The following is a 27137-nucleotide window of genomic DNA, read 5'->3' as shown; positions in this document are numbered from 1 at the left end:
ACAATTAAAAAAATGTTGCATTTTAATAAATGAAAGTTTTTTAATTTATATTTTCATCTGTTAGATGAACTCACAAATACACACAAGGCATACGTTAACATCACGTTGCTGCTCATCTCTTGCTTCTGTTCATGTGTTTGACTTCATGTTACAAGTGACGTGAACGTTTGTTTGTTTAAATTAAAGTTGTCTGTCTTAGCATTAAGTCTGTTGGTGGTGGTGATATTGTGTGTGTTAGACTGTTATTATAATAGCAGGAAGTTGGGGTGGATCAGTGGCTCAGCTAATATAACTTTATATTGACTCATCATGTACCACTTGTAAAAGCCGCGTGTTTTTGTCATGTTTAATTGTGATCAGAAACAATAAGCTTTAAAATTGTTGTCCAACTAAAAGCCAGAACCTAAAGATTTTTGTTTACAATAAAAGAATTGGGAAATTGAGTTCTGGTTGTGAAATATCTCTAAAAATCATAATATGAATTGAAGAAGCTGGAAACATAGATTCGACAAAGACACAGGACAGTACTGTATGTGAGGCTATGCCCGGTGTATTCAACGCCATTTTCTTCGCAGATTCTACTTCTGATAACATGTTATACTTTCCCCTGTTTACTTTTTTCATAGTGTTTTGTCAGAGAATATATACCTTATTTTATGATCTCTTATGAAAGTGGAAAGACAGGCTGACATGTGAGATCAGGCAGGACTCTGCAGATGATATTGTGACCTGTAGTGAGAGTATGGAGCAGGTGGAAGAATAAGAAGAGAATTATTAAATGTAAAACGTATTGTCCTGCTCTTATTTTCTGTTTGTTTGCGGAACTGGATGTTTTGGTTTGTTTTATTGCTAGCTGGTGTTGCAGTTCTTTACATGGCCACACGGGGGCAGTGAGTGCTGGCGCCTCTGATGCAGCCCGCTCTTCTTCCCTAGTTTAGCCTGACGTATTTCCGTTTGGAAGTTCAGCGTGCGTTAAGCTAAAACAGCAAAACAGTTTACAGTGTATGAGTGTGTGTGATGTACTTTTAGGACAAATGCACAGTTTTTCGTGTCTACGGCAGGATGCTCGTGTCCGCTAAGTGTCCGAACCGGAGACTTGTGCGCTGCAACTCAAGCTAACGCCTCATCTGTAGCTGGAGTTAGCAGTCGGCTAACTCAACCTGCTGTTTCTGTCACAACAAGAGCGTTTGAGAAGCGGTGAGTGGACTTCAGAGACGGTTGTGTTGTGTCTCCTCTAACGCTCACACTTTGTATAATGCAGGTGTAGTAGTGGATGGATAACTACGCTGTAATATGAAAACTGACAGTATTGGTGCAAAACACTGCGGTTTGAAACGACGCTGAATCCAGATCTGCAGTTAAAGGCGAAGTTATTGGAAACTTGAGCTTGTTTAACGAAACCTAAATGTGAGGAAACATTTTTATTTAGTAGTTTTGCAAAAAAAAAAAACAAAAAAAAAAACAACCACTCACTGCTCTGACTCTTTAGCTTTCACAGAGGTTATCAAATCTAGATTGTCGAAGGTTAATGCTGAAGGTTTGTAACTGGACCTGGTCTGAATGTGGGAAAGGCAGCAGGGAAATCATCTCTTTTTGCACATTTACTGTCCTGGAGCATCCTCCAAGTTGAAGCTGACATGTTGGCTGGCTCCTTTCAGTGTGGAGGTGTAGCATCTCCATTATGAGCTCCTTCACGTCCTGGTTTCTAAAGTCTCCCTCTTAAACCCAGATTTTAAAAGTCTGGATAAAGTTGCTTTTACTTTTGTTCTGCTGTAGATGCTCCAACAGTCATAGCATTGCTGCCTGTTTTTGTGTTTTCACAAAGGGATTCACTGCAGCTCTACAGTTTAGTAAAGTTTTCCCTTTCTAAGGGTGATCCTGTCCATATTTGAAAATTCTGGATAAATCATTTCAAATTTTGTTTTTATTTTTTTAAGTTGCAGTGATCTGTGACTTAATTTAAATCCCGTCCTGGAGTCTGTTAAAACAAGTCTGGTCAAATGTAAAAATCTGTTAGCCTTTTTAAAACAAACAAACAAACTAATTTGTTTACTCATCATATGGCCAGGTGTGGTCCACATGTGCAGAACAGTATCTACAGTGTTTTAGATCATTTGAACAGTGAATCATGCAAAGCCAGTCTAGGTCATCTTTAAAGAATAGTGTTTAAAATGATCCTTATTTATCCTAAGCTGGGCCTTGGTGCAGCCCTCCATCCACCCTGTGTCTGAAAAGAGCCACGCTGGCTCTATTTTGATTCAGCCTTTCTTTACAACAGCATTCTTTTGATTGGCCGCTTCATGCAAACAGCAACTTGGCGGATGCTGTGCTGATAACCATATTAAGGATATCCTCTGTGTGGGACATCATACATCTAGAGGAGCTGAAAAAGGGGTTTTGGCTCCCAGGCATTACTTATACATATGTTGACCTCATTATCTAAAACTTTGGCGATGTTTAAAATGATCACCCACTGGAACGCTAATTATATAAGAGAAAGTAAGGAAAAATATGTAAGATCCTTTATTTGTTAATTATTTTAAGCTCGTTCTGCAGTCTTTCATGAAGCTGCTGTGGGATTATTTTCTTTGGGAATCAGTTCATTCTTAGGAAAACTTTTTGAAAACATCACAGCCTTCTAAACCTTTATTTTTCAGGCCTTGTATGAAGATAATGGTAACCAGGTACCTGCGCATGTGTCTGTCGCACCGGGACTTTGGATAACCCTGTTTTTGTTCTGTGACTTTGCTCTTTCAGAAGACACCATGGCCAATCTGGAGCAGTGGGTGAGCGACCGTCTCCACGACATCCTCGGGCTGAGTGACAGATACGTGTCTCAGTTCATGATCGGCACTGCTCGGAAAGCATCGAGTCCCGAAGACTTTGTGGCTCGCCTCGAGCAGACGGGCACGATTGACATCGACCAGAGTGTGGCCGCCTTCGCAAAGGAACTCTTTGAAAAGGTTCATTCATGAAATTCTACCCGAGTTCCCTGTGACGTTCACCAAAACTCATTTTCTTTTAGCTCTGGTGGTTTAAAAAACCCTCTAATGTTGTTTTACTGTTGCAGGTTCCTCATAAACAGGTCGTTGAGAAACCGTCCCGAGCGGTGGAACGGCAAGCGATCGAAATGGAGAGGAAGAACCGGACGTACACGTTACTGGAGGACAGCGACGATGCCGATGAAGATGCTGCGAGGGAGAAACAGAAAGGAAAAAAGAAAAGCAAAGACAAGGAACGCGGGAACAAGAGGAAGCACATCAGACAGAAGAAAGGCAGCGAGTCGTCCAGCGAGGAGGAAGCACCTAAAAGGTAATCTGCTTATTTTCTGCTTTTTTAAGATCTTGGTGCTTTTTTGTTTTTTGTTGGGTTTTTTTTTATTACGATAATTTACATTCATATTTATTCTTAGTTGTGGAGGAGAGATAGACACCAGTGTAAAACTATGTATCCTGTTCTCTAACATCAGGGATAAGTCAATTCAAGACGACCACAAGACAGTAAAGAGAGAAGAGGAGGAAGAGGAAGAGTGGGAGAAGGAAGAGAGAGAGCGACTGCAAGACATCGAGGAGAGGGATGCGTTTGCCCTGCGAGTGAGGGAGAAAGACAAGGAGAAGACGCGCAACATAGCCGAGAGGACGGACAAGAAGGTGGGCACGCAGCTCTTTTACGGTCTTTCACAGGTGACCTTGTGTCTCACGCAGGCAAATATTTATCCTGTTGTTTTGTTCTCCACAGGCTTATGAGGAAGCTCAGAAGAGGCTGAAGATGGCTGAAGATGATCAGAAGAATATGGTGGGTGGTACGGGACAATTTGTGCGCTCATTGATTCCTGAAATGGACCTCAGTTGCTCAGCTGTGTGATAAGGTTTCCTCTTCCTCTTTAAAGTTGCCGGAGTTGAGGAAGCGCTCTCGATGGGAATATCTGAAGAAGAGAGAGTCGGAGAAGCTGGAGGACCTGGAGGCAGAGATCGTGGATGACGAGTACCTCTTCTCCACTGAGGAGCTGACAGAGAGGGAGAGGAAGGAGCTGGAATACAAACGCACCATTCGGGATCTAGCTAAAGATTACAAAAAGGCCGGTGCCAAGGAGCAGGAGGAGAGAAAGAACAGATACTACATGCCGGAAGAGAATAGAAGAAAGGTGGGAACGAGGAATGTCACATGTAGAAACTCGTCTGACTGCAGTTGTCCATATATTTACCGTCTCTCCACACTTACAGGAGGTGCCACAGAGGGACCTGGAGCTGGAGGAAACCCCCATGGAGCTGGGAGGAGAGCAGGGTCGCTGGGAGGAGGAGAGGCTGAAGACGGCCTCCCTCAGCTTTGGGGCCAAGAAGGAGCGAGAGCAAGGAATGAAGCAGGAGCAGGAGAAGTACCAGCTGATCCTGGAGGAGGACGAGATGATCGACTTTGTCACCACCGCCATTACCATGAAGGGAACTCGGTCTGAAAAGGTGACGCTCATCAGATTCCTTATTCTTTTTTATCGTTGTGGGTCTCATTTAATTTTGATCTAGTCTGCAGCTCCGTGTGCAGTACTGATTAAAAGGAAATATCTGCTTATTTTCACCGTCATAGCCGGCGTGCAGGCGTTACACAGCCTCCTGCCCAGCAGCAATAGTTTGTGTAATTTCACCGAGTGCTGTGCTTGATGGAAAATGCAAAGATACTAATTATTACCCGTTTAGATATCATATCTGAAATACCAGCTCTTTCTCAGCTGCATTTAAAAACAAAGAAAAAGACATGAATGGAAAAAAAGTATCAGCAGAAAAAATGGTGACCACCTATTTGTTAAGATTACGTGTTGCATTTGGTTTTTACCTCTTAGACAGATGGACATATTTTTAGATTTGTCCTGATCGGCACTTTTTAACATGAATGTTCGTTCTTCTTGCCTTATTCCCAATGTTCAGCTTGGAAAAGTATAGAAAATTACCACATAATTACATTTCTTTAAAAATATGTACATTTTCTATTTTAAAAAAACTCTTAATGTAAGCATAGAAGTGTAGAACCAAAGAAACATTTCCCAGCTCGGTCTAACAAAAATGTTCATTTTTACTTGAGAGTGATTTTTAAAATTTTCCACCTGAAGGAAATTCCTAAATGCAGAGAAGCAGGTGATTTCCAGTTACAGTAATAACAGCAGAGGGGAGAGTCCACTGGCTAAGCCCCAGTTTTTCATGTATTATATCCCATAAATGACACAAGCCTCCGGGCCTCTTGTTTCACCACTAGATGGCAGAACTGATGATCTAAAAAAGCAGCCTCAGTATTTGATCCTTTGCCTGATGAGCACGTGAAGTATTTTGGACTGTAGTGTTACATGACCTCTGACATCAGCGGATGTTGAGATCTGATCAACTTTTAAGTCATTTTTTTGAACTTGTCAGTGAATCTGAGGAAATAACTACGAAGAACCAAATCTGCAAAGTCAAAACATAATTATGCACCTTAAACGGATCAGAATTTATTCGTTTCCGTTTTCATTTCCACGTTTCTTTTTGCCTTTCTGCTTCAGCGCACAAACGATCAGGTTGACTTCAGAGAGTGCAGTGGGATCAGCCTTTCACCTGTCAGATAATCAATGCAGGTCTCAGAATAATGAATGCCTGCGTTCAGAAAAGAGCTGAACAACCAGGGTTATTTTGGGTGTCATTTGCATGATGACACAGAAATCCTTAGAGAGGCGTGTAAACAGAACGAGAAGTAAAGAAATTTAGGGAAATAAGAAGAGACTACGTGCAAAAATAATAATTAAGTGATCAAACACAGAAGCCAGTTCATACAAATGTTTTGCATTTAGTAACAATTTAATGTATTTGCTCATGTTTTCACGGACAGTTTCAGCCACATGTGTGTTCCCAGGGTGCAATGCAGCCTGTGTTGTAGTGTGATCTTTGGAGTGATGAAAGGCTGTATTACAAGGAAACATGTTTGAGTTGGTGGAAAAACGAAAATATCTTCCACCTGCGTGCCTTTTTATATGAGTGTAAATAAAAGAACCAGTCGACTGTGTCCTTCCAAACCTTCTGTAAACATCGCTGACACAAATTCGCCTCCGATTCAACCCGACGAGTACACTGTGCATTAGTGTTATCTGTGCAACAAGGTTTCATTTATTACTGAATGATTGTTTTTAAATTAATCTTTTGTAATTATATTTAAGCTTTTCTTTGGTGACACCGCAGGGACTGCACTTATTTTCCTTGTACTTGTTACAGTGAAGAGATTGTGATTCTTCTGCTTCACTGTAAAAACTCAAACTGCCTTTTCTTCTGACCGTGTCACCTTGAGGATCAGGATGCTCCGGCTCTGTCGCAGGCTGAGCTGAAAAAACAGTCAATGCAGGAAGTCCGACGCAGCCTTCCCATCTTTCCCTACAGAGACGACCTGCTGGCCGCCATCCACGAGCACCAGATCCTCGTCATCGAAGGAGAGACGGGCTCGGGGAAAACCACCCAGATCCCTCAGTACCTCCTGGAAGACGTGAGTGTAGAATTTAAATGTAGCTTCATATATTCACGTATTAAACGTGTTAGAGAACAGCGACTGGGGTACCCAACCGAAATATTGGCCTCTACCTCTTGGAGTAAAAAACAAAGTCCACCACATTGTCCATGTATCCTAGGATGTTGAACTATAGACTGCTGTTCCAGTGTGAAATATTTACTTTCCAGAGTAATGAAAATCCTGAGCATCCTGAAAGTGCTGTCAAAGTAATCCTTAAACACTTTCCATCAGGGCTACACCAAAGGAGGCATGAAGATTGGATGTACGCAGCCTCGCAGAGTGGCAGCCATGTCAGTGGCAGCCAGAGTAGCAGAGGAAATGGGTGTGAAGCTTGGTAATGAGGTGAGCTTAGTACATGACTACACCAACACTTGATGTGTTACTGCACCTTCAAGCAGACTGAAATTGAGTGTTTTACTGTCATCCAGGTGGGTTACAGCATTCGTTTTGAGGACTGCACATCAGAGAGAACCGTGCTCAAATACATGACAGACGGCATGCTGCTCCGAGAGTTCCTCACCGAACCGGACCTGGCCAGCTACAGGTGCCATTAATGCGTCTGTGCCCTCTGCTGGGTTTTTATGTTGCTTTTCATGAAGAGCAGAAAGCACCTAAAAGTAACAGTGCTGACATGGGAGAGTGTACTTCTGTACTGGCTGCTCTTTACGTGTTTAAGTAGTTTATGGAAGCAGGGTAAACGATTCTCATAAACCATTTTCTCTATTAAATCTACATTCTGGGAGCAAAGTAATGCTGCAGAGGATTTGTGGAGTTATGTAGGCTTTACTAGGAAGACAGGGCAGTTGACTTTCAGCCTGCAGACACAACCAGGCGTGCACGCTTGTTAAAGATTATCTTGGTTTAGGCAGGTACACAGTCTTAAAAGTAGGTAACTTTACCAGTACTGACCTTCTCTGTTTCTTGGCCACTACCTTTTTCTTCTGTGGGGGGTTTGGAAACCTCATCTGATTTAAATTTGGCCTACCTCTCCATCAAGATCATTTGGTCATGCGCCTGTGAGCTGCTAGGCTGTAGCGTCTCAAAATAGCAACCGTTCAAACCAACACTGACATTTTCATAATGTGAATGCAGCAGCAGAGTGGTGGATCTTGTGAACAGAGGAAACTGCAGTGATCACTTCATTCCTTCAGCATGTCATTGGTTCTGCTGCTCACTGGATCTGTCACCCTTGAGCTTATTAGAAAATTGCTCAACCTTAGCCAAAGCTGTCGTCACATGAGCGTCCGGTCAGTTTGAAAAGGAAGGTGACATTTTCTCTCTGCACACAGCAAAGTGCAGGTGGTCTAATCTGGTTTAATCAGACACTTTATTTAGTTTTATAAATCCTCTGCTGGCTTCTCTGTAGTTTGACATTTATCACCGAACCCGTTCGTGTCGATCGTTTTGCTCCCCCCACGATCTCTGTCTGTCTCCCCCCACAGTGTGATCATCATAGACGAAGCCCACGAGCGAACGCTCCACACCGACATCCTGTTCGGTCTGATTAAAGACATCGCAAGATTCAGATCGGACCTGAAGGTGCTGGTGGCAAGCGCCACTCTGGACACCGAGCGCTTCTCCTGCTTCTTCGATGACGCGCCTGTTTTCAGGATCCCTGGCAGGAGGTTCCCCGTCGATATTTTCTACACGAAAGTAAGATTATATTTGAATCCTCGCCACAGTAAACGTTACAATTTAGAGCCTATAAACCAAACTGTGGTGTTGATGTGTGTGTGTCTGTGTGTTGTCTTATCAAGGCTCCAGAGGCAGACTACCTGGAAGCGTGTGTGGTGTCGGTGTTGCAGATCCACGTCACTCAGCCTACCGGAGACATTCTGGTCTTCCTCACTGGACAGGTGCGCTTCATATCATATTCCCAAGAGATCCAGAGCTTCAGACACGACTGTGATGCTCTGCAGCAAACATCAGACTGAAATCTCTCTCAAAGAGTTACACCTAGTTTAACATCATGTTCTCTCCATGCTTTCCTTTGTGTGCAGATGTTTTTATAATATAATCACATTCTAACTGATGGCTGTGAAACAACATTGATCTTCACGTGTTCTGTAGAATAGTTTGGACATACCACTTTATCAAAATCCTGACACAGAGGATCGCAGGTTCATAATGTGAAAGTAAAGTCTTTATTAAATATGGCTTAAGTGAACAAGAAAATCAGCTGATTTTAATGAAACTGATGAAATTGCCTTCACTTACCTGAATCCTTTTTCGTTTCTTTTTTCGTGGAATGAGGAAAAAGGTGAAACGACAGAGTCGCTGTTGCTCAGGACGATTCTTTCTCCATAAACTCTTTGTCACAGTGAACACATCACTTTCTGTGGAAACTTGATTTTCCCATGTGGCTCCTGCAGCACTGATAAAACACAATGAACGTCAGAAAAAGGCCACAGTGAACCTGAAACAGACCTGATCTAAAACCAAAGAAGGATCAGAGTGAGCTTGATCATCCATGCATGCGTTCATTCATATATTTCTATATTTATTCTTAAGATTTGACTCTGTTTTTGTTAGAAAACAGGTAAAATCCCACGTTCACTCTGAGAAAGTTGATCTTGTAAATTCTACAAGTTTAGAAAACTGTCCTGACATGTACGGATGCAAAGGGAAGGAGAGGGATCAGAACAGATATGTTAGAAACACGGGTACAGTGTCCTTGTGTGTGTCGGCTGATTGTTGAGCCTCGCTGAACGCGTGTCTTGCAGGAGGAGATCGAAGCGTGTTGCGAGCTGCTGCAGGAGAGATGCAGGCGGCTTGGTTCTAAGATAGCAGAGCTGCTCGTCCTCCCCATCTACGCCAACCTGCCGTCTGACATGCAGGCAAAGATCTTTAATCCTACTCCGCCTGGAGCGCGTAAGGTGAGACAGTGTCTTATTTCTGAGAAGCTTTTATTGTTTCTTAATACAGCTGCCCTACAACTAACAGGTCAGTGAAGGACTAATATTTCATTTTGGCTGACACAAAATAGGCCAGCAGTCGACCATGACGGGTTTTTGTTAAACCCTTATTTAACCAGGATACCAGAGTCTTGATTTAAAATCTGTTTGCACAAGTGTCCTGGTCTGTTTACTCTCCCAGCTGGATCAGCCTCGGATCATTTTCCTAGACTGGAATATTCACAGTTTGCACCAGCTCATAACAATCACAACAGGCTAACAGGCCTGTTTTTTGCTTTGTTTTGATGAGAGCTGCTGGAGCATTGCAAAGTATCATTAGCATTATGCCAATACGGTGTTGAATACTTGACATAATTTATTAGCTAGCGTGCCTTAGTTGGGAGTTGGATTCTCTGGGAGAAACAGTTGCTTCTCACAAGTCCATCTCACAACCACAGCTGTGGTCCCTGCTGGTCTGCCTCCACTGCAGATGTCTGATGGTGCAGATGGAGGTGAACGGATCTGCGCTGTAATCACAGGGTGAAACCAAACGCTAGCTGTCATGCACTGCTGAACGTGAACTGGATGTGAGGCTCTGAGTGATGTTGGGACAAAGGGAGCTTCAGTTAAATCTTTCCACAGGTTCACCTACGAAACCTTCAAACTTTTAGGCTCTCGCTGGCCCAGGTCGTTCTTTCAGTCTTGACTCCAATTATAATCACTAGAAACATGAATCCTAATTCACATTCAAATTTGTTTGACTGCCCAATCTTAAGACAAAAGTTTCAACCACAGATGATCTTAGGTTAAAAAACGGCAGCTATTAAGACCTAAAACAATTCCAGCTGTTCAGGAGATTTGCGTCCCGTAATTTGGTATTTGGTATTTATTTATTTATTGTCATTGTCAAGAACAATGAAATTGCGTTTGGGACTTCCATACAACCCAAAAAAAAAGAAGAAAATAATAAATACCCCTTAAAACCCAAGTGTACATATTTAACCCAGTGTGACTCCAATGCAATAAGACAATCCTTAGCAATAATGTTCGTAGAAATTCAGACAAAGACCTGAGAAACATGACAAAATACAACAATGCAACCCATTCAATATTATTGTACTGTGAGATATGATATCAGATATGATAGTTATCTATTTAAGAAAGAGGGGGGGGGCAGGAGGGGGAAGAGAATAAAGATATGATGCACCAATGCAGACCAGTTCATTGCTATTAAGAAGTTGGATATGGTTATTGTCCGTGAGAGGGGGGCAGAGAGTTCAGGAGCCTCACAGCCTGTGGATACAGGCTGTTGGCCAGTCTGGATGTTCTGGCCTGTATAGACCTGTACCTTCTCCCTGAGGGCAGCAGATGGAAAAGGTGGCGCGCAGGGTGATGTTGGTCCCGCAGGATACTGTGCACCCTCCTCAGACAGCGAGTGGGGAAGATATTACTGATCTCTGGCAGACTTGTTCCAATAATTCTGCCAGCTTCTTTCACCACCCGCTGGAGTGCTTGCTGATCGGCCTTGGTGCAGCTGCTGATGGCACAGTTGTAGAAGTTCAACATCAGAGATCTGGGAATGTGTGCGCTCCGCAGTCTCCTCAGGTAGTAGAGGCGCTGTTGGGCCTTCCGTACAACTGAGGTGATATGGTTGCCCCAGGACAGGTCCTCGGTCACAGTTACCCCCAAGAATTTAAAACTGCTCACCCTCTCCACCGCCTCACTGCCAATGAAGAGAGGCAGATGGTTGTTATGACCCCTCTTCCGGAAATCTACAATGATCTCCTTGGTCTTTTTGGTGTTTAAGACCAAGTTATTGTCGTGGCACCATGACTCTAGTTGTTGCACCTCTGTCCTATAGTTTGTCTCATCGTTGTTGGATATAAGTCCGAGCACTGTAGTGTCATCTGCAAACTTAACAATGAGATTGGACGCGCAGGAGGAAATACAGTCATGGGTGAAGAGAGTGTATAGCAGAGGGCTCAGAACACACCCCTGAGGGGCACCGGTGTTGACCACAAGGGTGGAAGAGGTGTTCTTACCCACTCTGACACTCTGTCTACGGTTAGTGAGGAAGTCCACAATCCAGTTGCACAGAGAAGAGTTAAGTCCCAGTTGGTGGAGTTTGGGACGGAGTTTGTATGGCCGGATGGTATTAAAAGCCGAGCTGTAGTCTACAAAGAGGAGCCGTGCATAGGTGTTCTTGTGTTCCAAGTGCTTCAGTAATGTGTGCAGCACTGTGGCGATCGCATCCTCGGTTGACCGGTTCTCCCTGTATGCAAACTGGTGCGAGTCCAGGGATGGTGGAAAAGCAGCTCTGATGTGTTTAATGACCAGTCTCTCCAGGCATTTGGCGGGAATGGGGGTGAGTGCCACAGGTCTGAAATCGTTCAGACATGTGACATTTGACTGTTTTGGGATGGGAACGATGGTTGCTGCTTTGAAACAGGATGGTACCAGTGAACAGGACAACGAGGTGTTATATATAGAGGTGAAGACGTCAAGGTGAGCTAAAGCATTTAGTGCTGCGTGTAAACAAGGTTAAGTGTTATATTGGTACATTAAATTCCACTGAGTCAACCCGTCGTATCCTTTGATTTTACAGCTTCTCTGTTAGAAATCCTGGTAAATAAATATGAGCTTCCTGCAGTTGTAAATCATGTTTTTGACGTCTTTTTTTTTTTAACCTCTCATTTATCATCTGGATTTAATCTTTGTTGGTGCAATGTTTTCTAACTTTATCTCTCGGTGTTTCTTTTCTTATCAATCCAAGGTGGTGGTGGCCACCAATATAGCAGAGACTTCATTGACCATAGATGGCATCATCTACGTCATTGACCCTGGCTTCTGCAAACAGAAGAGCTACAACGCCCGCACAGGCATGGAGTCACTCATTGTTACACCTTGCTCACGGGTAACTGCTTTTCCTTAATGTTTAACTAGCAGGAAATCAAAGTGAAGTGACGATAAATTTAAGCCATTTCCTTTTATTGCTGTTCTAAACAATGACGGGTGCATCCTTGGGATTGGTACAGGCTGGTCTGTGGGGTTAGACCAGTCTTCACCACCATGGAGGTACTGAATGGAGTCTTTGTGTCTTTAAATATGAGAGCTCAAAAAGTTTTGAATGAATTTTGATAAAGTTCTTTAAGTGTTTATTAATAGAACAAAGAAAAGTTGAATGCATATATACAAAATACAAAAGTAAATGCTACCCGGTGTGAGCTGCGTGGGTGGAGCTTTTACTTACATATCACTCTAATGTGAGATAAACTGTTACATAAAAAACTAATATTTGGAATATAAATATATTGTTTATACATATTATATTGTTTAAAGACCAAGTCCTAGAAGCTGAATTGAAGAGAAATGATGTCTCGTTTATTAGCTTCTCTTTATTGGCTCACTGTTAAATTGAATTCCTTCTCCTTGTGCTCAAAGTGCTGAATGATTAGCCAACATCATAACTTCATAGTACCATTTTATCCCAATAGAGCACTTTGCTCTCAGACTGCAGGTCTACTTGTGTTCTTAGAGTTTCTCAAATTAAAATGGGAGGCAGAGCCTTCAGCTTCCAGGTCCCTCTCCTGTGCAACCGACTCCCAGTTCAGGTTCAGGAGACAGACACCCTCTGCTTTTAAGAGCAGGCTTCAAAATGTCCTTTTTTTAAAAAAAGCTTATAGTTGGGGGTGGATCAGGCGACCTTGAACCATCCATTAGTCATGCTGCTGTTTGAGGCGAACCAAATTAACTGAACTACAGGTGTGAAATCACCTGGAAGGTCAAACATTTGCTGAACTTTATTGTAGCTGCAGCTGAGACATCGAAAGTTCAGACGTGTCAGATTCAGTTCGTTGGATTTCTCGTCTGTGATTGCTTTTGACTCATTCGTTGTTTTAAGGTGGATTGATTTTGGAGTTTTGTCTCCTAACAAGGCAGCTGGTGCAAACCTGTTTTGTGAAAACATCTTACTGAATATATTTGATTTGATCTGACTCGCACTGTTTTGGCTGCTGAAAGCAGCCCGTGGTGAAATTGTCTTTGAAATATAATCAAAGGTGGAGGAGGGCCTGATTGGCACACTCGAGTCAGCCAGAGATCCTCAGAAGAACAAACCTCTCCAGCTTTCCAAAGAAAAAAATAAATAAGTAAATCTCCTGATAAGCTTGTGGACTTGTGGGACTGTAAATCACTTTGACCCAGGTCAAACATAAAAATACTATGTTAAAGAGACCTCAGAGATATCCTCCACTGGCTTCACAGACATGTATTGTAGCTCAGGTGTGGTGGTGTATTAGTGCAGGTGATTTATCTGTCTGTTTTTTTTCTGTGTGTTTAACTCTCAGGCTTCAGCCAATCAGAGAGCAGGCCGAGCAGGCAGAGTGGCTGCTGGGAAATGTTTCAGGCTTTACACAGCCTGGGCCTATAAACATGAGATGGAGGAAACAACTGTGCCTGAGATTCAGAGGACCAACTTGGGAAATGTAGTCCTGCTGCTAAAGAGTCTAGGTAGGGGAAGAAATGGGGATCCTGTGATTTTAAAACACCAGGTGGCTGCTGTTGTGTAGTGAGCTAATCTTTTTTCCTTGCAGGTATTAATGACCTCATTCACTTCGACTTCATGGACCCACCTCCTCATGAGACTCTAGTCTTGGCTCTGGAGCAGCTCTACGCCCTGGGAGCCCTCAACCACATGGGAGAGCTCACAAAGGTGCAAACCTGGAGACGCTCTCTATATTTTTAATATAGTCATATATATTTATAGAATTTCTGCAATCACAGGTTGCTTATAGACATTAACCTTCACAGTATCGTGATGTGAATATGCACCGTCCGACAGAGTTAATAGAGGCCAAAAACAAAGCTAAGGGAGGGTCGCCAAAAAACTCCACCAAAATCAGATCGCACAGATCCCTGGGTATGTACAACAAAGAGCTGGTGAACTATCTCATCCTATATTTGAATCTGCAACAGGCGCTGCAGAGTTGGACATATTTTACATTCTTACTGTAACTTAAGCTGCGGGAGAGAGATACACCACCTTTTATTTTTACAGGAATAATCTGTGACCATCTCTGCCATGCTCGGCTGCATATTTGCATCACGTACTTTGCACACCTGATGCTCGTAAGGCTGTAAAATGGCTTCCAGCACTGAAGAGTCACTCACTTCCTTGATCGAAAGTGCTGATGCATTTTAACTTGGAGCTTTTATTACCAATCTGATCGTGTTAATGAGTAATTATCAGGGACAGGAGGATGTTTTTAAGAGCGTGTGTAAAGGTGTCATTAGCCAGTTTTGTAGGTCATTGGGTTTGTTTGTTTTTTTTTAATTAAATGAAGTGTTTATTGGTATTTAACTCTTTCTTTCTCTCGGTCTCTTTTTGGGGCGGCTCAGCTGGGTCGCAGAATGGCTGAGTTACCTGTGGATCCCATGCTGAGTAAGATGATCCTGGCCTCAGAGCAGTGAGTCTCCAGTTTGATTGCATCATAGTCACCTGCTTGAGTCTGTACTACCTGCCAAATTAGCTGTTTATTTATTCAGTCACATTGCACCATGAAAGCGTTAAACTATTAATTATCAGGAAATCTGATTCCCACACTTTATGTACAGGAAGCTTGCATGGTTTGTTGAAAGATTTGTATGGCGAAGTTGTAGAACAGGTAAGCTTGTGTGCACATATTAGCATAATTCCAGTCTGTCCCTCCATCCTCACATCTGTGCTGATTTTAGCTGCACGTGGAGTCTCAGTTGGGTGAGCTGAAGGGTGTCTTTGACGAGACGAAGGCTAGAAATAAAGGTTAGAAATATGGTTTAACACAAGTCGCTGCGGTTTTTACCAACCAGAACACGTCAGTGATGCTCGGTCACTACATCAAAACCGTAACCGTAAGGAAAGAGAGCATCACGACACATCTGTGTGTGCAGATTGTGTCTTTAACGCCCTCGCTGTCTTTGTATCTCGGACATCTCGTTTTATGAACATATGCAGTAAATGGTAAATGGCTTGTATTTGTATAGCGCTTTTCTAGTCCCTAAGGACCCCAAAGCGCTTTACACAACCTGTCATCCACCCATTCACACACTGGTGATGGCAGCTACACCCTGGGGCGCACTGACAGAGGCGAGGCTGCCGGACCTCTGACCACCACCAGTAGGCAACGGGTGAAGCGTCTTGCCCAAGGACACAACGACCGAGACTGTCCAAGCCGGGGCTCGAACCGGCAACCTTCCGATTACAAGGCGAACTCCCAACTCTTGAGCCACGATCGCCCCCCAGTAGAAGATGAAGATGGACTAGAGCAGGGGTGGGGGAACTCCATGCCTCGAGGGCCAGTGTCCTGCAGGTTTTAGATGTCCTTGATCCAACACAGCTGCTTTAAATGGCTGAATGACCTCAACATGTCTTGAAGTTCTCCAGAGGCCTGAAGTTTCCCACCCCTGGACTAGAGGCTGCTGGTGTCCACCTACTGAGAAACTCAAACAAAAAAACAGCTAGTGTGCTTTCGTTGCTAGTTTTTCCACTGATGACTGCTTGGGAAAAACATCCTGCCTGTAGCTAAGCTGACACAGGATGCCATCATCTTTATCTAACAGAAATAGAACTTCCATTCAGCATCTACAGCGATTTACACTGCTGTGTATTCACTTTCTATTTTAAGCGTTTTTATGCATTTTGTCTCGATTTCTTGTCTGACCTGTTGCTATCATTTCCCATTATTATTAGCATTTATATTAACAATAGAAATTATTAATTTTGATGCACTTTTATGAAACTTTTAAATCTGTCATGCATAAATGAAAGACTTTTTTTGTTTGTTTATTACTCCTGCAAAAACAAAAATCACATGGAAGTCGTATCTGTAGCTGTGCGGACTTTCCCCCTTTCCATAAACAAAAAAGCTGTTGCACTTTAACAAAGTGTGGTCAGTAAGTCTGCCTGAGTCCGGTCTGAAGGATTTATAACGCTCATACACTTACGGGCAGTTGGTTTGGAGCAGCATGTGGCTGAACCTCCACATGACAGAGAAACAGACTGAAAGACTGGATTCAGTCAACTCAACACGTCATTGTTCAGCGAATCAGCCATGTTTACCAGTTAGAAACATGATTGTTCATCACTTTGACAGCAGAACGTTGCTGAATTAAACACTTACACTTATTAGAGTGTTGGAAACTTGATCAGCTAGTTCAAGTTTTGTTCACTAAGAGAATGGAAAGCAGTTTCATCAAAGACAAAGAGAGAGAATTAAAAAAAGAATACATAGGATTTTAATTAGCAGAAGTACAAATGAAGACTGTGTAGGACTGGTGGTGTCTCAGAGGGTGGGCAACATCTCATCTTAACACTCGGGTGGTCTCAGAGTAAACAGCATATGATGTTGAGGGGAAAAATGTGACAAATCCCAGTTAGAGATCAGTGGCAGTAACTGAAGGAAGGCTATAATAAGATGAATGAGTGATTCTACATGACCTTCTTGTAACATTCAGTAGTATGAAGGTAAATATGGGTTTGAGGACACTTTTCCACCGCGGAACAAGACTGATGACAAAACAAAAGTGTGATTCACAAGGTTAAAACATGACTGTAGAGATTAAAATTGGATTAAACTCAACTTATGGACTTCTGTGTTTACATCAAACAAAAACATTATGTGCGGCCTGTGAAAGCGGGTCTGCTGTGGAGGAAGAAATGCAGTCTGTCTAATGTGTGGGTATAAAGGATGCAAGCAGGTTGAGTGAAACAGTTCCTTTAAAACCTGAAAAATGTGCATGAATTCAAGACTCGCACAGAATTTCATTTCAGGAACATTTGTTTTTTTTCTCCAGGTACAAATGTTCGGAGGAAGTGTTGACGATCGCGGCCATGCTGTCTGTAAACAACTCTATCTTCTACCGTCCCAAAGACAAGGTGGTGCACGCCGACAACGCCAGAATGAACTTTGTGGTGCCCGGAGGAGACCACCTGGTGCTGCTGAACGTCTACAACCAGGTATAAACTCAGCCGGGTAACATCAGGGCTGGAGATATGTTTGACGTTTAGAAACACATTTGATGCTGTGTTGAAGTTGGCAATCTAAATTCAGGTAAAATCACTGATAAAGACACAAGTATCAGGGCATCATTTTAGAGGCTGATTTAAGAAACACACTCAGCACTGGCTCAGCGCACAGTTTGATTATTGTGTGCTAACTGCAGCTGTGATATCTTCCTCCCACAGTGGGTGGAGAGTGGTTATTCCACACAGTGGTGCTATGAGAACTTCATCCAGTTCCGCTCCATGCGAAGAGCCCGGGATGTCAGGGACCAGCTGGAGGGTCTGATGGATCGCATTGAAGTCGAGGTGGTCAGCTGTCAAGGAGACAGCGTGCCCGTTCGCAAGGTTAGTGACACTGATGAACTACAGTACAGCGTTAGCTGTTCCCAGGCAACAATATGGAGTCTTATTATCAGTCACTTCATATTAATAAGGAACTACAGCTAGTCCCACTCTGGGCTTTAGCTTCATCTGACAGCTGCAGCACTGCTGAGTGAGGCCTTTTTGAGATGGAAACACAGATTGAGATTGAGCATAACTTTGCAAACAAAGACTTGTCTTATCTGCCACGCTCTGGGAAAATAATACCAGTGATATTTATAGCTTGTACAGAACGAGAAAAAGGAAAGTTTGAAGCCTAATCTTGAAAGTAGAGATAGTGTCTGTCTCCTGAATCCAAACTGGAAGCTGGTTCCACAGAAGAGGGGCCTGAAAACTGAAGGCTCTGCCTCCCATTCTACTTTTAAATACTCTAGGAACAACAAGTAGGCCTGCAGAGCGAGAGCGAAGTGCTCTAATAGGGTGATATGGTACTACAAGGTGTTGATGCATGCTCAATCATCCAGGTAAGTAAATCCCAAAAAGTTGATTCTGTTCATCTGGTCGTAGCATTTTGTGGGAGAAACGTGTCGTGACTCATCAGCTGACGTCTTCAGTCTCAGCTGACTGCAGGTTTCAATCTTATAAACAGTACATTTGCATAATGACTGAAACCAGCCCACTGAGGGAACAATGGGCTGGGAGGTCAGTTCCTTGATCATTAATATACAAATTCTCATTACCATTGATCAACAACCACTGATCAAAGTTCATTGATCAATGGCCAAGAATACCATTCACAGAGAGTTAAGGAATGGCTGCAATCACAGCATTGTAAGATTGTAAGATGATGACAGATGCACCCTCAGGCCCCCTCTTCGATTAGAGCCTGAGGGTGCATCTTTCGCCATCTTACAATCTTACAACACTACGTCCAGATGAACAGAATCAACTTTTGAGGATAGTACTATAAGGTCATTAAGATAAGATGGGGCCTGATTAAGACCTTGTATTTAACAGGGAGCCAATGAAGGGAAGCCAGTACAGGAGAAATCTGCTCTCTCTTTCTAGTCCCTGTCAGGACTCTTGCTGCAGCATTTTGGATCAGCTGAAGGCTTTTCAGAAGTTTTTAGGACTTCCAGCCTGGAAGTAATAAATGCATGAACTAGTTTTGCAGCGTCACTCTGAGACAGGATATTTCTAACTTTAGAGATGTTGCGCAAATGGAAGAAAGCACTCTGGCCTATTTGTTTAATATGTAGCACTCTATTTTATTAGATTAAGCACTAATTAGCTGGCATCTGTATCTGTGCTGTGTACTTAAGCACATTATGGATTCTCCGTACAAAGCAAGGTTGCTTTTAACTCTCCACCCTCTCACCCAGTTATCGTCTTCCGGTTTCAGAACACTGACATGTAAAAATCAAGCCTTCAAGACTGGACTTCACAAACTAAGTAACTATATTCATCTTTAAAGCGGCAGCAACAAACATAAATGTTAGATTGTTAGTTAAATTATTAATTGTTATTAATGAGAGTTGTCCATATAAAAACAATGCTAAAGTAAAAACTACGAGGGCTGGTTTGGTATGCCCTGACTCAACCATTTGATAGAGAATTGGTCTTTATTTGTGGATGTGTTTTCTTTACATACTTACATCCTGACACATCCTGAAAGCAAAAGCTGAAACTGGTTATTCAAGAGATGGGATGGTTCCTCTGGCACATTGTGACTCAGCGAGTTGCTGTGCTGATAAGATTATTAATGTTGTTTACAGTCTGAAATGGCACTGCCGGGTTTAACTGTTTTTAGCACCGTGGCCTTTAAACAGTCAGATATTTCAACCAGGATATAATTAAGAATGAGAACATTTTCTAAATCAGACTTGGAACCGACCACGTTTCACAGCTGCAAGTTTCTTGCCATCAGGAAGCACATTCACTAAAAAGTTTTGTCCTTAAATCAGTGGTTCCCAAATGGTTGTGGCAGTCGTGCAGTATTAGTACACTATACAGCTGCACAAGAAGATAGAAATGACCTGTCATTTTTGTGTGTCGATACTTTTGTATGTACTCATTTACTCTCAAAACTGACTAAAAAACACTTATGCCAGAGGGTAAAAACTAACATCCCTCTAAGAGAAAACTGGCTTACTTCTAAAGAGTGTTGGATCTAAACCAGAGGGAGTAAGACTGATTTTGTGAAGTGTTTGATGACTCAATGGAAGCAAAGTATTTGCTAGTGGAGTGGCAACAATCTTGAAAACTGGGAACTAGCGCGACATTTGCCATTTTTGATCTGCCAATTTGTCAGTAAAATCAAAACAACTAATGACATGCCACATGACTTAGAGACTGTGTAGTGCACGTATGATTGGAGATAGGCCTTGAAATAATTTCAGCTAATTTACCTAGTGAACAGATGTTGCTGTTTTTAGGGTTTTCTGTCCTCATCGGGCATATCGGAGCTCTGTGTTTTTTAACATCCATGCAGAAGCATATAAATCAGCCCAGCCACCGCTTTCATCACCCTCTGGAACTTGTTCTGATATATGGCATAGAAATATTTTACTATATCTCTTAAAACTTCATTTGTATTATAATTTTTAATTATTTCTGCCCGTGTTACAGCAAAATGCCCGAGTAACGAAATCCGCTGGCTCTGATTGGCTGAGCCTACAATGCCTTCCGAATCATGTGACAACCCCTTGGCTTCCATACTTGCGCTTCGCTGTTCCACTTGAACGACGTATTGTTGTTCTAGTTAGCAATTAGCCTATAGCCTATCGTTCAGCATCGCCTCACTCAAAACGCGCAACGGGTGCTTCGACTTACGAAAGTTTTGGACTTATGAACGAATTAATTTCGTAAGTCGGGGTTCCGCTGTATTCAGATTTCTCCAATTGATGTTTCTGAGTTAACTTAAATAATTTCTTCCTCTTGACCATCAGCACATCTAGACTCTGACAAGACTGTCGAAAAATGTCCTACCATTAATTAATGCTTAAATTAAATATAATCAACATGTCTATGGTATCTAAGCAGATTCTTACTCTGGATGGCATTACCTTGGCCTCCAGTAACACTGTGAGGAACCTTGGAGTCATTGTTGACCAGGACATGTCCTTCAACGCACATATTAAACAAACATGTAAGACTGCTTTGTTGCATTTGTGCAACATCTAAAAACAGAAACTTCCTGTTTCAGAGTGAAAAACTAGTCCATGCATTTATTACTTCTGCACTGTGCTATTATTATTCATTATTGTCAGGTTGTTCTAAAAGCAAGGTTACTAACAGGAACTAGACAGAGAGATTATATTATCCCATATTGGTTCTATTCACTGGCTCCCAGTTACATCCAAGATCAAATTTAAAATAGTTCTCCTCACCTAGATCGTCTTTCGTCCTCTGTATCGTTGTAGGTCTTTACCTTAGAATATAAAGTATCCTGAGTAAATACATAGAATTAAATGGAATTGTTTCTGCAGCTGTAGTTTTAAAAGACACTATGCTCTACTTTTTTATTGGTACATCAGAACTATTAATATTAAACCGAATAAGATGAAATGAAACAAATGAATGGTACAAACAATCCAGGGGAGTCGATGCAAGGTAAAGATGAGTTTCACGACATAATGAGAGAGCGAGGAGAGAACAGGGTAACAAAACCACCGGAAAGATGAATAAAACGGAGTCAATGTCAGAAACGTAGTGTAGGTAGTGACCTGTTTGAGGAGTAATCAACACCATTTCATATTTGCTTCTGCTTTGAATGTTCACAGGTAAACATCAGTGATGCAGTGCAGTGAATGTGATGCACAGGAGGGTGGAAATTTAAAATAATCTGAAGGCCCGAGGGCAAAAAAATTGCTTCATTTTTCTCTGACACAAGATTGATGATTTTGTTGTAATGTCTTCCTCTTCTGTGAACAGTGATTTTACTTGCTTCACGTTCACGCTCCAGTACAGCTCAGAGCAGCTCCTATATTGCTCAAGGACAAGACATTAACAACATAACAAGCTTTAAAGAAATCTGGATTCTGGTTCTGTAACTAAAAGAGTACAAGGATCTGTCAGAGGAAGCCTGTAAATCATCAGCAGGCAGAAGCTGTGTGAGTTTCCTTCACATACCTGTACCTGTGTGTGCGGTGAACACCTGAAGTATTCGCGATAAGGAGAGGGCGTTTATTTTCTTAGCTGAGTCACACCTCTTCCCTTTGCACGCTGCCTTCACTCAAGTCAAACATCCTACAGCTTATAGAAAAAAAGACGACGCACAACTTACTTAATGATATTAAATGATAATTGGCGTAAGGAGGATTGTGTGTGTCCAACGTTTAAATCCAGGAAGCATCAACTTCTCAGCTCCTCTACACAACACATAAAAAGCCGAGTCAGTCATCTGATGATTATTCCGTTTTGAAGTGAGAGACAGTTAGGTTACACGCTACATGACTTGTACGTGACAGCTGCTGTCTGTCTGCTGTATCAGCAACTATCAGCACGCCCATGAAGGCGCCCGACACCACCCGGCCTACGTTACAGAAAGTGTGAGTGTTGTAAGGAGGTTTCACTGTGGAGAGGATCTCCATGGTTTCTGTTTGTGAATCCCACATGGATCCTTTCTCAGACCCTGATGTTTCAGTCTCAGTGCTGATTGTCTTCTTTTCCTTTAGTTTCAAGCAGAACAGTCGAGTTTTTCCACACAATCCAGTAACATCAGAGGATTTCATCTCAGCTAAACGAGAACTGATTTCTCTACCTGTCTACAAAGTTGTAATTGTACAATAACAATATAATAACAACAATAAACTTGCATAAAAAAGTTTTTTATCACAGAAAAAATCCACATAAGACTACATATAGCAACTTTCTATTCACATATTCGCTCATTATACTTCAATCCAAGCAATGATAAGAGCATGGTCTGAAATGCGTATCTGCCCTGACCTCTGCTCAGCAGAAACAAACAAACAAACAGAGTCAGCCGACCTGAGTGGCTTGAGGCAGTTTAGGTGCTAGAACCTCTAAATCAAGGAAGTCAAAAACATTTACATGAGCCACATGCAGCCCGCTTTGATGTTATGTGGATCGGGCCAGTGAAACTCCAATCATCAATACGATATCTTAATACTAGACAAAGAAGTGCTATTTCAACAGTCTTGTGTTTTTTACATGATAAAGATATCAGTCAGCACAACTCTTTGGGCTTCAATTATAAGAAGTAAATGTGTAAAATACAGAAATCCATCACTTCCTTATTTTGGTGTATTGTGAATGGCCATGGGGGAGGTCTTTATCAGTAGGAAAAGCTGTACAACAAAACAGTTCATGTTTTTCTGGAGTCTTTACCAGACCAAGTCAGGCCCCCAGGCCTTTTGTTTGACATAAATCATGGTCACTATTGTATTATAAATAACAGCGGCGAAAGTTAAAAGGTTTAGACTAGAGTTAGTGGTAGACAGTCCCCTCACTCTTATTTAAACCCATCTAAAATCTTCCCTTCAGGCAGGATGGCTGATGTCGTAGTCCTGGAGCTCTTTCACTCTTTTATTTCATTTGCTGTGCCCCGTGCTACCAGCACTAGACTAATTCTGGTCACGCTGAACTATATGAGATGAGATAAGGTGTACTTTGTTTATCCTTAAAGTAGGGAAATTCTTGCACTAGAGCAGCCAAAACATTAAACACAGCCTATAGCAGAAGAGCTTGAATAAGCAGAATAGACATATAAAGGTTGATAAATTACACAACACAAAGTGACATAAAAGAAAAGTTAAAGTTCAGGTTAAATGGGGCAGCTAACCCCTGAATATTCAGATCATAAAACACTGCTTTATTATTTAAAAAAAAATCATTTAATGTGTTTAAGTTTGAAAGACTATAAGACTGTAAAACTTGTTTTTAAGAGTATCTCATAAAATAACCTAGTTTAACCTTCTTCAGCCTTGTGCCCAAAGGTAAATGGAGTGCATTACTCGTACTGTACTGATCAACAGACTGGAGGAACCAGTCATCAATGTGCTGAGTCAGCCACAGTGCTGTGGCAGCTGCTTCTCACGTCTTCTGCTTTATCGTTGTTGTTGTTGGTGTTATTATTAAAGTCTTTATTATCATTGTTGTTATCATTAATACTCTTATTTAACACTGTTACACAGTACTTCATGTGTAACGCTTGTATGGAAGTGTGGAGCTATGAACTGTGGCTACACACAGTGGGAGAAAGGATCAGGAGATCCAAGCACAGATTCAGCCGGGCGGATGGGCTGAACCAAGTGTGTGGAACAGGTCTCAGTAGCTCTGAGAAATCAGCGTTTCGAATGCTGGTCAAAAGTAATACCAAGCTCTTAGCAGAAGATTTGATATTGGCGGTGAGCGTGCTGATGTAGTGACTTGGTAAAGAACATTAGATCCTCAGGTTTTCCTCAGAGGTAAGAGAGGAGGTTAAATACAGAAAATACGTCTGAGTGTCATCAGCACAGCAAAGGTAAGAAATACTTTTGAAGCTCACAAGTAGGTGACATGTATTAAAAAAGCAGAACTGGTCCAAGGGTTGAGCTGTGGGGACTCCAGATACGTGGGATGTAAATGAGAACATACAGTTGTTCATGTGAATTCAAATAAGTATGAAAACCATTACGAGAGCCGTGCCAGTGACGCCGGCTCAGCTCTGTAATCTGCATCATCAGTGGTCTCAAAGGTGGGGTTAGCGTCTAGTAGGACTAAAATTCACTGTTGTCACTGGTAATTTTCAGTAATGCTGTTTCTTTGGTAATCGGATTGGAATTTATTATTTGTTTTCCTCAACGCGCTGAAGGAGCTGATGAGCAGCTGTGAATGGACCTGTGGTTATCTGAAACCCGGCAACTCAGGAGGGTTTTTTTAAGCACACGGAAGATGTTGGCTGTGATTGTTTTATAACCGTGAGAAGCTATTGGAAGATGACAGGTAGAATCTCTTTAGGATAATATCGAGTTTGCAGAAAGATGGGCACATGTGACAAACTATATCAACGAGATCTGTTGGGGAAATCGGATTAAACCCAAATAACATAACTGGATGAGACACTTGGGCAGGTTGAAAGGATCCACACTTGAATTTGAACTTTTTCCACAGTCATTGGAAGATACAGCAGGAAAAGCAGACATAGCAGGATTAAGGAGTCTGATAATGGTGTTAACCAAGAGCCTCAGATTGTTAATCAAACCAGCAAAGTTCTTGTCTTTATGGTTGGTTGTTGTGTGTGGTTAGTAACTTCTTAATGTGCAGGTAGCAAACATGGAAATTTGTGAAGACTCTTCTCTTCCCTCCACAGACGTTATCTGCTGTTTGTGTCACAGTCTTGAGCTCAGTTATGGGAAGTTTGTTTTGGGCTGCAGCTCCCCAGTATCTCTTTCAGACATGAGTTCTTCTAATAAGCAATTAATCTTCTAATAAAGAGTAAATGTTTTATTCTAATCACACTTTGTTCGTTGCGTTATATTCTAACGCCATTATTTTTTGTGCCCAGCGCTTGTGTATTTTTCTTGTTGTTCGTCCCTGCAGAGCCAGGAATCCCTGCTTTATTAACCCATCTGCCCTCCACTGCTTCTTATCCTCCCCTTCTGCAGGCGGTGACTGCAGGATATTTCTATCACACGGCCAGACTGAGCAAAGGAGGCTACAAGACTGTGAAGCACCAGCAGACTGTTTACGTGCACCCCAACAGCTCTCTGTTTGAGGAGCAGCCCCGCTGGCTCATCTACCATGAGCTGGTCTTCACCACCAAGGAGTTCATGAGACAGGTTGGCCTGCTCGCCATGTCATACAGTTTTACTTTTTCAGTTATAAGCTTTTACATATCAGCGACTCCCAGCTGGTAAATAATGATCGGTTAATCAAGTGTAATTGATTAGTGGCACCTGGCTGCAGTAGGGTTGTACGTTTTCACACTGCTAATGCATTTTAAATGCTAAGTTTTGTAAAATGAATAGTAACACAGTGTAATGTGCCATGCTGTTGTCCATTTCAGGCTGTTTAAATAATTTTAGAACTTGCTAAGAGCCAGATGACTATACACAAAATCTCAGAACGAGCATGTAGTCGTCTTTTCCGTGGCTGTTTTATTCCCAACAGGCGTCTAACTCAAATGTTTGCAGCGCTTTCTGTTGTTTTTCACAGCATGAGCCTTTCTCTTGTTTCAGATCTAAAGGAGCCAGCTGCACCCTTCTTTGAGTTTAGTACGAGTGGTTAATGAGGATGTGTCAGTGTTTCAGAACAATATTTAACTACAGGCATGGCTGCGTATCAGTCCACTGATTAACCTCCACTCGCCTTCTGTCCTCTGTTGCACTCAGGTGATCGAGATAGAGAGCGGCTGGCTGCTTGAAGTAGCCCCTCACTACTACAAGAGCAAAGAGCTGGAGGACAGCAGCAGCAAGAAGATGCCCCGTAAGCAGGGCAAAACAAAAGAGGAGCTGGGCTGAAGTGAAGGTCAAGGCCGTCCACGGCACATACCATGAAAAAAAAGTGCTTCTCACTCAGGACAGGGTGACAGGACGAGGCGCACGAGTCTGAGTGAAAATGGAAAACGTACCATGTTTCTAAGCTGTAACTTGTTTTTTGACAGCGATCGAAATTTGACCCGCATTATTCAAATCACACCAGTATTTTCAAACAAGTTTCTATTTTCAAAACGGAAAGAGAGAAAGGTCGAGTGAGAAGTGGGCCACGCACCGACTCTGGTTTAATCATCAACCAGCCGGCAGGGCTGGGTCTCCAAAAAGGAAAAACGAACACGCTTGGATCTGTGTTTCCCGCTCTGATGGCAGCAGTGCGGACTCACCAGCTGGTTTGTGAATCGGCACGAGACTGTTGTGCTTTGACCGCTCGCTTATTCGCTCTGTGTCAAACTGTCACAGCTGGCACCCGATTAAAGCACGCTCACGTGTGAGGCTCCTTTCCTTTTCTTTTTTTTGGTCTATTTTTCTATGGCAATAAAGTTTTACAATCGATTTGTTTTTCAGCTTAATAATTACTCATCGCAGTAGTATTTGCAGCCTTTTCAACTTGTTTGCTCGTCTGGTTTTATTTTCAGGAAAGTCACAATCGGAAGAAGAAGTTTTAATGTCAGAAAGGCCTCTGGTTTGTAAGGGGCGTATTTTATTTGATTGTTTAAGCCAAAACCTGGCAAAGGAATGCTGACTTTTATGTGCGTTCATGTTTTTATTATATAAAGCGTGACGTATTTTCAGAAGATTGTTGAGCTGTTTGACAAACACAACTCTACGATGTGCAGTTGTGCTGCACTGTTAATCTTCAGACTCAGAGTAGTTTATTGATCCATAAGGGAAAATATTTTGGTTACAGTGCTCCAGTACAAACAG

At 42.3% G+C, this 27137-nt stretch overlaps 1 protein-coding gene across 2 annotated transcripts; it reads left to right on the top strand.

Moving 5' to 3' along the window:
• The first annotated feature begins 939 nt into the window (after positions 1–939).
• dhx16 (DEAH (Asp-Glu-Ala-His) box polypeptide 16) lies at positions 940–26765 on the top strand. 2 transcript variants are annotated; one of them, XM_085472354.1, is made up of 21 exons: positions 940–1197; positions 2758–2963; positions 3071–3312; positions 3470–3650; positions 3739–3795; positions 3890–4144; positions 4224–4457; positions 6310–6495; positions 6751–6861; positions 6948–7063; positions 7962–8172; positions 8277–8375; positions 9243–9395; positions 12187–12327; positions 13760–13922; positions 14006–14124; positions 14811–14878; positions 17244–17406; positions 17635–17796; positions 25383–25556; positions 26109–26765. In XM_085472354.1, the coding sequence occupies exons 2-21, from the start codon at positions 2766–2768 to the stop codon at positions 26235–26237; spliced, it is 3162 nt and encodes a 1053-aa protein (XP_085328480.1). In that variant the 5' UTR covers positions 940–1197; positions 2758–2765; the 3' UTR covers positions 26238–26765. The 2 variants fall into 2 exon arrangements, with proteins under 2 accessions (XP_085328480.1, XP_085328479.1); XM_085472353.1 differs by having other exon boundaries at positions 6304–6495.
• Positions 26766–27137: the final 372 nt, after the last annotated feature.

The sequence above is a fragment of the Copadichromis virginalis genome, linkage group LG11 (assembly GCF_057382275.1).
Source record: "Copadichromis virginalis isolate Kocher_CV1m ecotype Utaka linkage group LG11, C_Virginalis_male_GT1.1, whole genome shotgun sequence".
Classification (NCBI taxonomy): Eukaryota; Metazoa; Chordata; class Actinopteri; order Cichliformes; family Cichlidae; genus Copadichromis; species Copadichromis virginalis.
The sequence above is the reverse complement of the archived record's forward strand: the minus strand, read 5'-3'. Positions and strand labels throughout refer to the sequence as shown.

Coding starts and splice junctions, on each gene's coding strand:
- dhx16 (XM_085472353.1), top strand. CDS start 2,766: ATGGCCAATCTGGAGCAGTGGGTGAGCGACCGTCTCCACGACATCCTC. Junction 8,173..8,276: donor TCGATATTTTCTACACGAAA/GTAAGATTATAT, acceptor TGTCTTATCAAG/GCTCCAGAGGCAGACTACCT. Junction 25,557..26,108: donor CCAAGGAGTTCATGAGACAG/GTTGGCCTGCTC, acceptor TGTTGCACTCAG/GTGATCGAGATAGAGAGCGG.